Source organism: Pectinophora gossypiella, chromosome 2 (genome assembly GCF_024362695.1).
Source record: "Pectinophora gossypiella chromosome 2, ilPecGoss1.1, whole genome shotgun sequence".
In the NCBI taxonomy this organism is placed as follows: Eukaryota; Metazoa; Arthropoda; class Insecta; order Lepidoptera; family Gelechiidae; genus Pectinophora; species Pectinophora gossypiella.
In genome coordinates, this window is record NC_065405.1 from 13,221,918 (window position 1) to 13,237,021 (window position 15,104).

General features: G+C 37.8%; 1 protein-coding gene across 1 annotated transcript in view; it reads right to left on the reverse strand.

Annotated features, from left to right (window-relative positions):
- Window positions 1-5,641, reverse strand: part of LOC126378067 (solute carrier family 12 member 6) — a 292,605-nt gene extending 286,964 nt beyond the window's left edge. The window contains exon 1 of the mRNA XM_050026209.1: window positions 5,550-5,641. Coding sequence (XP_049882166.1) covers window positions 5,550-5,634 — 85 coding nt within the window. The 5' untranslated portion in view covers window positions 5,635-5,641. The remainder of the gene's footprint in view (window positions 1-5,549) is intronic.
- Between the last annotated feature and the right edge of the window lie 9,463 nt (window positions 5,642-15,104).

A 15,104-nucleotide genomic window follows, 5' to 3' on the forward strand; every position in this document is an offset into this window, starting at 1 on the left:
ACGAGGATATGTACTTACCTACAATAAGACAGACCTTAGGCTACAATATATTTATGTTATAAGAAGATATGATATGTTATACTGTTACTTATAAATAAATTTCAGGACTGACCATTGAACTTGGCACCCATTTAGATCTCACTTCTTTTGTCGTTGAAGTCAACAACCAAAGCATTGCATAATATTGAACTTGGCTCTCATTTCACATTTATGTTTTTGATTGGATTTATTTATTATTACACTAATAGGTACCTAATTTTATATTTGAACTTAGCAGGTTTTAATATAAAACTCGATTTTTCATGGTGTAGTGTTGCCGTGCGCTTAGATTAGGTTAGACTAGCTTAGTCATTTTTGAGAAGATTTGTGCGAGACGTAGTTACCTGGGCCGCCACACGCTGGATCGGATTTGAAAAACAGGAACTTACGATTTTTTTGCCAAAATTAAATGATTGTGTTATACCAATCGATATAAAAAAATGATGGCAATAAAGAAGATATCGCATCGCTAACAAAAACAGTGGGATGTGCATTATCACAGGTTAATTTTCTGTAAGTATTTAATATTCTGCCTTCGAAAATCACCAGATCATTTTATTATTTGGACTTCATCCATCTTTCTGCTTGCTTCTATTTCGATTTTATCGTCCATTGAATAGACTTTTCTTATGTTTTACTTATTGTAGTCAAAAACGAATAAAACAGTCTTGTATAGGAGCAACAAATATCAATTTAGTGTTAAGTGAGCCTTCAAATAATCTGAGTAAAGTAAAAGAATACTTGTAGACTTAACAGTAGGCTGAGATAAGACTAAATAGTTTTGTGAATACTTAACTTGGTTTTGTGTATTCTAAATTATCTAAAGTAGGATTTGTTGAAAACTATATAGAATTAAAGAAGGAAATGAATTTATGAAGTCCTAATAAGTCCTATTTGATTTGGATAAATCTCACTTTAGCTAAAGTTTAGACATATATGACTTAATCACAATTCTTGATTGCTACTTGGGTAGCAGCTTGTCACTGAAACTCGTTGAAAGCTGTCGGTTTAACGAGGCTCTAGTAAATTGCAGTAGCAAGCTGGAGTCGTATAGTTGTATTCGCTTTCGACTTGTTAAAGACGCCCAGTTCCCTCGCTTGCCTAGGCACCACTGAAACGACGCAAATGTTAACTAAATAAGTACGTTTTCGAATTTTGAATATTATGAGCTGCTGAAGTGTTATGAGTTTAGATTTTATTCTTTAAGTAATAAAAAATACACGTCATATAATAATAACGAGCGTGAGTATATACGTATGAAATGCAAATTTCTGGGAAAATTTGAAAAATTACCGGTAAGCAAGGAATTTGAATTTTCAGACCTCTTTGAGTCGCGTAAACAAAGGATGGCTCATCAAGGGTGTCCCAAGAGATGGCGTCTAATGAGCGCCCGGCTCAGGGCCAGACTTCGAACTTTGGGGACCTACAAAAAGGTTAAAAAAAAAACAAGTTTTTGTTTCAAGGAAGGGTTGTTTATGGGAAGTTGTTGGCAACACCAAAAATAAAATATTGTTTATTATTTAAGGCAGCCTTAGTTACAACGTTGGCAACGGCCTTCGTGGTCCAGTGGTTGAGCGTTGGGCTCACGATCCCGAGGTTCCGGGTTCGAATCTCGGTGGGGACATATCACAAAAATCACTTTGTGATCCCTAGTTTGGTTAGGACATTACAGGCTGATCACCTTATTGTCCGAAAGTAAGATGATCCGTGTTTCGGAAGGCACTTTAAGCGGTTGGCCCTGGTTACTATTTACTGATGTAAGTGAGTAATCATTACATGGGCCATGTCAGCCTTTAACAGCTCAATCATAACCCTGACACTAGGGTTGATGAGGCTGATATTCCACCTCACAACCCACACGATAAGAAGAAGATAACTAAAGTTGGTCTAAAAAACTTGATTTAGCATGGGTAAGTATATAGTTGTACCTCCTGACTACCCCATAGTTTTGAAGTTATTTGTGTGGGTATATTATGTTTTATTCAACTCCACAACAAAACGGATCGTGTCCCCTTTCGACATCCAAAGTCCGTATCTGTTTGTGCGTAATGAACGCCTTTGGCCGACGTTGCTTCACGTAAAGAAGTTATCTCCCTTGAAATTGAATAAACACGGAAAATAGAGCTTTCATTATTTTTTAACGGACATAACACACTTTTATTTTACTCCCATTTTATTTACCGAGGGAATAGGATTAAGGTCGTAATTCGTAATTATATTCAAGGGATTCTGTTTTATAGATAAAACAGAACTTGAACTTGTTAGAATAAGTTAGACAATTATTAAGATGAATCTAAGGCGACTCACCCTGGTATTGTCACAACCTTCACCACTTACCACGTTGATCTAACGTAAAGCTCGGGGAAGCGTGGGTACTCAGTTCATCTTTTGATGGATGTACCTCTCTCTGACTAGCAGAAATTGAGAATATAGTCATGAACTTATTTATGGTATCGGAATGGTGTACTAATTCACTACTCCTCTGCTACTAAGCGTAACTGCTACGATATTATGTAGTACGATGTATTGGCTACGTGCTACGCGTCGTAGTCAAGTACTGGTAATGAACTCGGTCGGGTTTTTAGAAACGAACTTTTCTTAATTTCCTCGGCAATTAATATTTCTTCCTGCGGCATTCGACTATGTTTCATATCCTCTACGATAGTTTGACGCAGAGGTTACCAAACTTTTAAGATAAGGGAACATCCACCAAACATCTTTTATGGAACACCATATCAAATAATACTATTTACGTACTCTAAGTATTTTTTTATATAATATCCCCTTCGGTTGATTAACGGTAGGCTTGTGAACAACAGTTGGACGTATATAGACTGTTTATGTTATGTTATGAAAATTAAAATTGTTTCACCATTTTATCAAAAAGTAAATCATATCGGGGAATTCTGGTGACTTTTCCGCGGAACAATACACTACATTACATGGATCCCAGTTTCGGAATCACTAGTTTAATGAAAATTAACAATGTATAAATGATGTATACTTAAATGGTTTATATAAGTATGAAACAACCGATCCCCTGCTGTATGAACAAGTTATGTTTACAACTGCTAACATATATAACATAAACAGCCTGTATACGTCCCACTGCGGGTACAGGCGTCCTCTCAATAAACCGGTATGGAGCATACTCCACCACGCTGCTCCACTGTGGGTTTGTGAAGGTGTGTTTACGGCTAATAGCTGGAACCAACGATTTCACGTCCCCCCGAAGCACGAAATTAATTTACTTTTTCGGAGAATGAGGTGATTTAAGCCTGGAATATCTTTACCAAACAAAGGACAGTCTCACGAAATGATTTCGGCAATATTCCCATCGGGAACCGAACCTAGACCTCCAGATCATGAGCCCAACGCTTTAACCACTAGACCACGGGGCCTGTTACAACTGCAGGATCACACAATATGACAATAAAATATTACTATTATTACAAAGTAGTATAATTTATTCTCTCAGTACAAAATGGAGAAGCGATCGGGCGTTCTCTAGTAGAGAGCCAAGAAAGACAAATAACGAATATTAATCTTACTCAACTAGATTGTCATAACATTTTTCAGCTCTGGCTAATTTTACTTGGCCAACGGCTTTTGTGGAATCTCGCCGTAATGAGAATGGATTAAACGTTTATTATTTATTCGTGTTACCTTTTTTTTGTTTTAATTACTTTTATTTTACGGCCTGGAAGCCTTTTAATGCCTATAACAGGCAGTTTGGCGAATAATTTTAGCTCTGTAATTAAGGTTAAACTGCGCGTGGAGGTATTGTCTTAAAAACTGGCATACACTAAGCTAAAGTATGTGTATACAAAAAATACATTATTACAATAAAAAATAGGTACTAGAACGCTTCCGTTACTGCCTTTGAGTGCGTAACTAATCTAGAAAATAAAAGTCAGATTTTTTTCGATTTGACTTAAATACTCATTTTAATCAGGAATTAGGATGATGTCACCGCTTTATATTCAAACGCCATGTAAATGGCATTAACAAATACAAAATGATTTATTTGTGAAACACAGGTAGAGTAGGTAGATAGTAGACCGTTTTGACGTTTCGAAAAGATTAGGTTGTTATTTGTCTAGCCCTATTGTAAACGCCAAGGAAGGAATAATAATAAAACAGTATATTGCACACAAAATATCGAGAGACATCTTTATATATATAATTATACTTAAAAGCGAAAGACTGACAGACTGACTCACTCATCACGAAATCTCAGAAAGTGCAAGTGCTGATAGTCTCGCATATGGATTTCTTTTAATACGTAGGAGATCAATATTCAACTCCTAAGGGGGTAAAAAGCGGTGCGGATTTGTATAAAACTTCTATAGTTTGTATAGTAGAGTTTCACGTGAGCGAAATCGCAGGTAACAGTTAGGAATAAATATATTCTGTTAAACATCAGATACCTGAAGTCGACTAAAACCTCTTTTGAATTTTCTTTGGAAAGTCCCTATCTGAACGTTTAGCAAAAGTTCTTCAAGTTTAGTTGGCAAGTACTTACAAAACTCCGTAGTTAGTACAGTGAGAATGGTTTATATAAAAGTTGTGTAATGAATATAATTAAAGGTTGTTAAGGGAAAGTCGTAATAGATAAAAACTTAGTATAGTCCTGTATGTCATTCAGGCGATTCATTCTTCCTTTTCTACCGTGTGGGTTGTGAGGTGGATGACTACCCTCATCAACCTGGTGTCAGGGTTATTATTGAGCCGCCAAAGGCCCTTGACATGGCCCATGTAACGACTACTTACGTACATCAGTAAGTAGTAACCGGGATCAACGGCTTGACGTAACTGCCGAACTTCCGTACTCAGGTACATAATCAAGCATTTATGTATGTCGCAGTAAGATAGTCTTAGTCGTAATATAGTTATAACCCTAAGGATATAAAACAATATTTGGTGGATTTATAATTATGTAACTGGATTAGTTTAGTCTCATAATCATATCACTAAACTGAAGCCGTGTTATAATTATGCACTGGAATATATCCCTAGGGAAATCTCTAGACTATTTTACGACAATCTTATCTTACAACTACAACACGCTACAACAATCTTATAGGTATTTTATATCAAAAAATTGTATACCTTATAGATAAGAAACTTCAAAGGTAGATAAACTTAATAAAACTTCCTGTGCTGTGTGTACACTCAATATGAACTTGTATTAGATTTTGTTCTCATAAATATGATGTCTGTGCCTTCTAAACTTTACACTGCCTTTCATAATTAATTATACACGGCGAGAACTTGCTCAAGAAGCTATTTAAAATTTTATACACACTTCCTACTCGAGTAAGGAAAAGTCATAAAAAGAAGAATACTTAAATGTTTAGAACCACTGGAATTTATTTACTTTTCCCATGCATTTAATTATTTTGATCGTTTTGGAACGAACGCGCTTGGCATTTTTGAATTGGATTTTATTTACGCTCACGTGGAGTTATTACCAGTGTGCTTTAAGAACACGTAAAATTTATTATTACCTTGAGATATGCAGCTGTATCCATCTGGTGTCATCAACGGAGTTTCACCGCTGTTCGAGTACACTTCTCCACTATTACAGTACATTGTTGCTTCTTCCAATCAATTGTCACATTTAAATAACAGTATTTTCTTTGGTCTTTCATATAAATATTTCTTTTTCCAAAATCCGTCCTCGAATTAAGGTCAAATCCTTACAATTTCATTACGAGTACCTACTCGTCGTCTCTGCGGCCCTCCCTATCATAAATCAAGACAGAATGGAGCTTTCACAGGGCTGAAAGCTAGACATAAAGTTACGAAAGCATTCATGCGTATTTATCCTAATACTGCTTGTTTTAACCACAAACGGCTAAGCCATTTTTCACGGGAAACCATAAAATACAATGTTTTATTTTTCCACAAAAACAGGCTGGCTGTTAAAAGAAAATATAGTGATAAAAAGAATATTACCGGAATTTGAAATTTCTCGATTCGAAATTCAAATTAACTTGCACTCGTTAAAAATTAAGAGGCTTTTAATTTCAGAAATTATTCTGCGCATAATGTTTTATTGTTAAACTGGGTACTAGCATTTATAGCTAATGAAAAGTATGATTATTATCATCTCATGTTTCGAATTGAAGTTGTATGAAATTGTTTTATTGTGAAGTGTATATAAATTAATTATGAAAATAAAAGTGTTTTTAAAATGAGAAATAACTTTCAGACGTATTTCAATTCCAATTTTAAAAATGTTGTTACTTTTAAAAATAAATAAATATTTATTAAAAATAAATCAGTCTAAACTGGAACGCTGCCGTTTTTCACGAAAAATATTTAAAAACATTCGAAACTGTCACGCGATCTGCGACTAAGGGTCGCGTTTCGAGGGTTGCTTTTCGTTTGTTTCGCGAAGTCGTACGGGCACGTCGCACCGTGGATGGTGGTGAGCCGCCACTGCCACCATCCCACCACCCCGTGGTACTAAACCACCAGGGCCTTAACGACATTGAACACAAACTGTCCAACATCGATATAGCTTATAGCTACTTTATTACGGTTCCACGTGTAGATTCTATGGTTTTTTTGCGTGACGTTGCGAAAGCTAATCAATGGAAGCAAAGTGTTATACTTTAAGCTTATCGCCGATGTCTTAAACAGTTTTTATCACAGGTTAAACTGGTCATAAGGTGTTCAAGATACGATTTCTTTTTTTTTTTAAAGTTGTTTTTTAATCAATTACTAATAGTAATTGTAACATTTCTTTCTTTATTATGTTATCTAATGATATAAATTTTTGACCTCACATCCACAAATTAAATAAATATTTACTACTAACCAAACGTAACTACCCTTTTACCCTCTGAATTATTAAGTGTTAATTTTGCCTCTTTAGCGTCCCTAACGTTCAAATATCCTCAATAGGTTGTATCTAAAATAAGATCCAAATCTGCAAATAACATAATGCCCAACAAGCTAAATGAAAATATAATAAAAATATATATTATAACATTTTTCTCTAAACATCGGTCATCATCATAATATGGTCTAGGGTATTATTATATTATTACTAAGCGGTCGATTGTGATAGTCGACTTTCTATTCGACGTCGATGAAGTGTTTGTGGAAACACTCTTTATAATATCTTTATAAGCCGACCAAAATGAAGGGCTGTTTTAATATGTGGCGGGAATATAAGGGAAAAACGCGACGAGAAAAAGTTTGGTAAAATTGTACGACTTTTGAGCTGTCACGAGAATGAAATTTTACTGTCAGGTGATAGCTTCACGAAGGGTCGAGTTATTTTATGTTTTTTATTTTACCTTCTGAGTTAACAACTCGCTTATGGACAGTTGTACTTTGGATTTATTTTTTTCTAGGGAGAGATGGAGACGGTTGTTCTTTAGTAATAAATAAAATACTATTTGATCTTTAATTTATTTATTTATTTATTTTATGAAAATAAAAGTGTTTTTAAAATGAGAAATAACTTTCAGACGTATTTCAATTCCAATTTTAAAAATGTTGTTAAATGTTAAATCTGACTAAACTACGCTCTAGTATGCGCAAATTAGATTTTTTTTAACGCGTATGAAGTTTTTGAGACATAGGTAGCGAAGGGTAAATGTATAACATTATACACTTCTGGCTATCCCTTCAAAAACAGGCATGTTGTGTTTTTAAAATGTTTGGTTTTTCGTTTAAGTTTCATGAATACCTAATTCCAACTAGCAAGATAGATTGTGGTGTGATAAATACATTGAAAGCAAGAGCAAAAACCGCGCATTAAAACCGGCAATAGCCTCTCCCATCGAATCAATACAAGAGTGTAGAGAACCCGACACACCTACAGTCTACAAACTACACACTGTGCGGTGAATACGATTACCCTCCTTCTGTGAGCAGTTGGGTAGCTACCCAACTGGGTAAAAAGCGTTGCTCTGTAGGTGACGTCAGAGCTATCGCATTGATTGCAGTTTTACACCAGAGCCACTCCCAGTAACCTTGTTTCAAAGAACTCCGACACCATTGCCGGATGCCATCACTTAGAACCATTTAACCGTCAGTACGGGAACAGAGTGAATTTTATATCACTTGGAACATGAATAGGCTAAACTTCTTTATCTTATCGTGTGGGTTGTGAGGTGGGATACCAGCCTCACCAACCATGGTGTCAGGGTTGTTATTGAGCCGCCAAAGGCCCCTGTCATGACTCATGTAACGACTACATACTCATATCAGTAAGTAGTAACCGGGACCAACGGCTTAACGTGCCTTCCGAAGCACGAAATCATGTTATTTTTTCGGACAACCATGTGATTTTCAGCCTGCCATCTTCTAGCCAAACAAAGGACAGTCTCACAAAGTGATTGTCAACAATGTCCCCATATCCGGAATCGAACACAGACCTCCATATCGTACCAGATCATTTCATACGTTGTTAAGTAGGTAAGTATTCGCATTTTTTTGGCGTTGTTGTGTGTCCGAAATATTTAGACTTGAATCGTATGGCGTCAGACTCACACGCACACAGATGCGCGTGTACCATAATGGCAATGTGTAGTGTCTGTGTAAAACAAGGTTGTTTCTATGAAGTGTATGCTATTAGTCTCCGAAAATGTTTTATAGCCTTCCTCGTGATGTTTTCCTTGACTATTACTTAAGTAATGTCAATGTGGGATCGATACATCAACTAAAATACAAATTCATAGGCAGCGTATTTATCCACAAACGTTTCGAGTAACATAACATAATGAAAAGTTCCGATAAACCTCCAAAATATATCAAGCGGCAAGGTGAAAGCGCTGGCCGTGTGTGAATGAATTAACTCCATACAATATTCATACACTGAGTGTCGAGGTTCAATGTTAGTCTATTTCGAAATACGAATAGGCCGCGACTTTGACCGTGTGGAAAGTATTTGACGACCCTGTATTGCCCTCGTTTGCTTTTTTAACACGTTCATTGTCAAACTGAAAATTAGATAACAACCGGCTATTAGACGGATTGCCTCCACCAACCCACACTAGAGCAGCGTGGTGGAGTATGTCCCATATCCTCAGACTGATTGAGGGGAGGCCTGAGCCCAACTGTGGGACATACATAGGTATATAGGCTATTTTAAATTTCAAGTTAAGTATGAAAAGGACAAAACATATACAGACCTCCGCTAATTCATATTCAATTTACCGCGAGGAAGCTATAGTTTCAAAGCACAGTATAAAACGTGTTGTTATGTTCCGAAGTGAAATGTGGAAACAAAGGCGCGGCCAGGTTGCTAGCGTACATACTAATAACCGTAACTAAGTAGTAAGATAAAGTTGCTGTAACTGTTACAGACTGTTCGCGAGCACGTTCAACTTTTAGCTTATAATGGGTGGTACTTACAGTTTTATAAATAACTTTATAAATTGTTTGCGATGTTTTTAGCTTTAGATATGCTTTTTAGAAAAGTTTCCTAGTTCAGTACGTAACGTATTTTATTTGGAATGTGGAGCTATATTCACTAGCACACTACAGTGTCGCAACCACAGTCGCCCACTAACAAAATGCGTTGTCAAATTCATACATTTGTTATGTTTAGTGGCGTCCTAGTGAAACTCACGATGGTATAGAAGATCATGTCCAATTTATGTTATAGATTACACTAATAAATAACACCCGGCACCAGAGGGGACAGAGTCATATTCTTAGCCTCCACTGGGGCAATTCCTGTTCGACGCATCCTTGCCGCGTGCCGCTTCTTACTTCAGCAAGCCCGTGTGAGATGGTGGCTGAGTTCGAATAGGTACCCAGACCTACAATAACGTAGAACCCTTGCCCAGGGATACGGATGAAGACCTCAACGGTTGCAGAGGCGGATATGGAAGCTATCGGTATAGCAAAATAGGACAAAAGGGGCAAGTCATAGGGATTGTAACCTGGAATCCGACAGACGGCAGCAGTAACTGTCTCGGACGGAAGCGGAGGATACAAGTCCTAGTACAGCTTTGAAATAGACTACTCTGGGCGCCATCCCATTCGCGTCAGATAGAGTACAGCGGGGCGGAAGGCCAGAGGGAAACCACTGCCCTATTTTTCCCTAAAAATACTTCATCGACAAGAGCGTGGCTCTTAAATTATTGATGATAGTGATAACAGTAACACGGCATGATGTGATACCTCAAAAGACTTCTATAACTTGCAGGATGCCCATATAATAGTACGTAAGTATTGTGTTTAACAAAATCTCGCGTCAGGGTGTTTCTCTGTCAACCCACATAGTAGCAGCGCGGTAGAATATGCTACTTACTTCAACGAGGGACGAATTATGTTCAGCAGGGCGACGAAGCTGTTTATTTTACTTAGCGTATTTAGTTTATTTTTGACGTGACTTATTGTAGATTTTCCTCCTACCTACTTAGCTACCAATAAGATGGTTTGTTGGCAACTCCGCAACTAGGATACAAACTCTACCAACATCTACACCCAATACCTACAGAATTTAGTGCACACACTTACCATAAACAAAAGCACTGTTCATGTATAGACCTCCACGTAGGTTACTCAGGAGGTTACTCCGGCCATGACCGCTACCTCGGATGTTGTGGCCTCGCAAATGGTACTAAACACATACCTGTAGACGAGCAGTAACTCAACATAATTTTATTCATATTTGAATTCTTTTGAGCTCCAGCTTTCAAACCTAAAGCATTTGCAAGGGTTTACTGTATTACAATGAGGCGATTTCTATGATTATTGCTAAACAGGAGAGCCTTCAGCGCTTCCCATTTGTCCGGCCAAGTACTTAATGCCATCTGCGGCAAATCTACAATAAGTTACATCAAAAGAAAAAACGACATTAGAATTCTGTAACTTAGTCTTAACTTTTATAAATAGAGGAATCAAATTATCGCCTGTTGACCAACCCTAAAATTATTTTAAAAACTTGGCAGTATTTTAACCGTCGCGATATACTTAGTGCATGCGAACCGAAAATACTCGAAGTCGCGTCTGAATAGCGCAAGCGTTATGCTTTGATGCGAGTGCTGAAATTATAACTAGTTATATAACCGCTATAGTTTATAACTGCATCCAGTGCTTGTAGTATCGATCGCCGCTATCTCCCTGTTGCATTTCACTGCCGATAGGGCGAGGTAATTGCTGCACTGATATCAATTAATTTACTGTGCCGTTTGATTACTGATACGTCCCGCTGTTTTGGGATTATTGAACTGTCATTATGTCAGGTTATTCGGATATTGGGACCAATACAGTGACCCGATGCGGTCAGATGTCACCGTTACAAAGGCGAGATAGTTGTTGGTATTAGCATAACTGTAAAGGATGATGTAAATTGGAGGCCTTAAGACAATAGAAGGATGGTACAGGCTGATAAGATGGAAGGCTCTTCTTCTTCTATCTGCAACCCACAGGGGGTTGTGAGGTGGAGTCCCAACGTCTACCCTGGTGTCCGGGTTACTATTGAGCCGCCAAAGGCCCCTGATATGGCTCATGTAACGACTACTACTTACATCAGTAAGTAGTAACCGGAACCAATGGCCTAACGTGCTTACTTATGGCTTGAATACGATCAATATTTATAAAATTTGTTTTACAGACGGGCAGGAATGTCGACAGTTGAAGTGTTATTAAGACCAAAGGAATCTTATTTATTTCGTTAGTATTATCATATCAATTTCAAACCGGCTACCAAGGTGAGGGAATTTGCTAATAATAATAACATACATTATTGTTAATCATTGTTGTTGCTTCTATGCTGTTCTGGGAGCAAATAAAAAACATAGAAAACGTTCAGCTGCTTGTCTTCCCGGGCATGCCGTAAACATCGACAGAGGGATTGTGTCCTCTAACATGGTGGACTAATGTTATGGGCGATAGGCTGATCCCTTAGCACCAAAGGTTTATCATATCCAGCTTACGATATCGTTTCAACAGTGGCTGCAAGTTGTCTTTGATTACTTGTGGCTCTGCCTACTCCATTAGGGATTACAGGCGTGAGTTTATGTATGTATGTATTATTGTTCAGAGTACGTCGGACATATGGGGATTACATAGTAAAAGAGCAAAGGTATACGATGCCACATGCGTCGTTGTACATGCCTGATTTACTAACGACGAATATTCCGACGTCCTAACGAAGCAGCAACACATCGTGTAGCCTTGAACTTTCATGAATATTTCCAAACTTAACCTTTTTAATTGAAATGATTAAATCTTTAATTGGACGGCTTATCCTTTAATTTAGAGTTAATTAGTACTAAGCTAGACTGGAATATTGCTGAACTGATAGCAATTAATTCGCTATGTTGTCAGATTACTAATAGAGCTGCCTACCTGATGTGGCATTATTAAATTGTCTTGATTGTGGTCAATTGATTTATTGATGCCTTTAGTTATATATTAGGACGCTCGGACCCCCTTCCCCGGAATACCGGACCTGTCAAATCTTAAAGTTAGGTATTTTTTTTTTTGACATGACTTATTGTAGATTTGCTGCAGATGGCATTAACTACTTGGCCGGACAAATGGGGAGCGCTGAAGGCTCTCACCCGGTACAACGTTTAAGACAACAGGCCTGAGGGTGCCCAGTTGGGCTTTAAAGTTAGGTAAGCGGACCCTATGAAAAAGGGACCAACGCTAGGGATATGATGATAATGAGTTATATGTTAGGACGCCACAGATTTGCCTATAATCACTAACTGGCTGGACAAATGGGGCGCTGAGGGCTCTTACCCGGGCCTTTTTGGTTTCGTTTATTCTATTCTAAACCGTAGTTTATTTGTTGTTACATGGTATACGTTATAAAACATAATCAAGTGAAGAGAAAAATAAAAAAAATGCGGATTAAACTTTATAATCCCCCACAGTGGAGCATCGTGATGGAGTATGCTACGTACCTCCTCCAGTTTAATGAGAGAAGGCCTGTACCCAGAAGTGGGACATATATTAGCTTTTAATGTTATGTTATTTAGTGACTCCCATTCGCATTCGTTGAGACTAGTGTGCACCGAGGAGCGTACGATGCCTTATGTAATACACCTTGGGTAGCTTCAGAACTAAGGCAACTTAGCTGTTCACTGGCTCAGAAGTCTCTAAGCTACTGTAGAACAAACTAACGACTTTAACTCGACCAGAACGAGAAAAGAAGCTAGAACGTCGTACTTAATAATAATAATAATAAGGGCGTAGGGATGTGACGACTCCATCGCGCTGGTGAATTAATCAGCGAACCTGGTGAATTAATAAAACTAAGAATTGTGATTTTTTAGTCTCCAAGTACAACCCGCGAAGGGAAAACCAGCCCGAGACAGCTTAGGTCACTTACTTCCGAAACATATTTATTTCTGTGGGTTTCCTTACGATGTTTTACTTTATTCAATTGATATATAGTTAAATTCATTCTGGCTGGAAGCTCTAGCCATGTAGTTAACAGCCTCCGTGGTCTAGTGGTTAGAGAGTTAGGCTCACGATCTGGAGGTCCGGGTTCGATTCCCGATGGGGACATTGTCGAAATCACTTTGTGAGACTGTCCTTTGTTTGGTAAGGACTTTTCAGGCTTGAATCACCTGATTGTCTGAAAAAGTAAGATGATTCCGTGCTTCGGAGGGCACGTTAAGCCGTTGGTCCCGGCTATTAGCCGTAAAAACACCTCCACCAACCCGCACTGGAGCAGCGTGGTGGAGTATGCTCCATACCCCCTCCGGTTGATTGAGGGGAGGCCTGTGCCCAGCAGTGGGACGTATATAGGCAGTTTATGTATGTTATGTAGGTTCCTGCGCGTTTTAGGCTCTAGGCTCTTAATAATATTAAGTTTAGATGAGATTAATGGACATATCTAGTGTAAACTTAGTGACGAAGGGTTTAGGTGTACATTTTTAAAGGCAACGATTAATCCCTAATTCCTTACTTCCCTAGACACACAGACCGGTTCATGTAGCCACATAAAACAAAATTAGGTCCGCAAATGCAAAAGGCTTGTAATACGGCTGTTTTGTGAGAGCAAGTTAAATAGATTAAGCCGTAAGCCCTTTGCCAGCCGACCATTCCCATTATTCGGTTAACCATAATGGTGAATAATGAAATTATTTCATTGTTTGTATCTGTGTTAGGTTATTACTTGTAACCCACACATAACTTATGTTACGAGTATATCTACAATTATAACTAGTGGAGAAATGATATCCTATTACATCGGAAAACACTTTATGAGTAAGTATATTTGTGAATAATTTACCCAATATTATATTAGTAGGCATATGATAGTCATGTCATAAAGTACGTCTTCAACTACGAAGGTTTCGGGGTCGAAGCCTATACGCCTATCCCTTTATACCTTACCCTGGAATTTGAAGACGGTTTCAAGGAACAATATGAGCTCATATTGCCTTTTCAAAGCTTGCTCCTCATAAGGCGAGGCGGAGTTTCAAGGTCATGTAGTTTTCCTTTGACTATTCAGCTATACGCTGTGGCGGAATGATTTTTTTAGTCCTTTTTTTGTTAATGGCATGCATGGCACAGTGATTTCTCGACGGCCTATTCAAAATAAGTTTCTATTCATGTTATATAGTTAGCGGAATTCAACAGGCTTTACCCGCGCCTTCATTAAAGTTTCTCAACTCTTAATGAGCATTCATTCATTCAGTCTTTCAAATTTCCAAGAACTAATCTCATTTACGAAAAATTTTCAACGCTGTAAGTATATTTAATATTGAAAGTTATAACAAATTTCCATTTAAGTTAATGTTAACTTATCCCGGGGCGGCGACAGAAGCGGGCCTTGAAATCCAATCATTTATCTTCGCTAACTTCAGAACTCTATCGATTAATCAAATTCAAGCTATTGTGAATGAGTAATTGGGACTTATTCCCTATCAATATTTTATCACGTGCATAAATAAAATATGTTGTGAACGGTCAGGATGGTTTGCCGCCGGCACCTTTCCTCTGTATTCATAAACTATGGTAACCACCACATCCCGTGACTACATTTACATGCATGTAATTAATGTAAACCCTATTGAGGGATGTAGGTTCAACTAATCATAAATTTTAAGACCGCTTCCAAAGTGGAA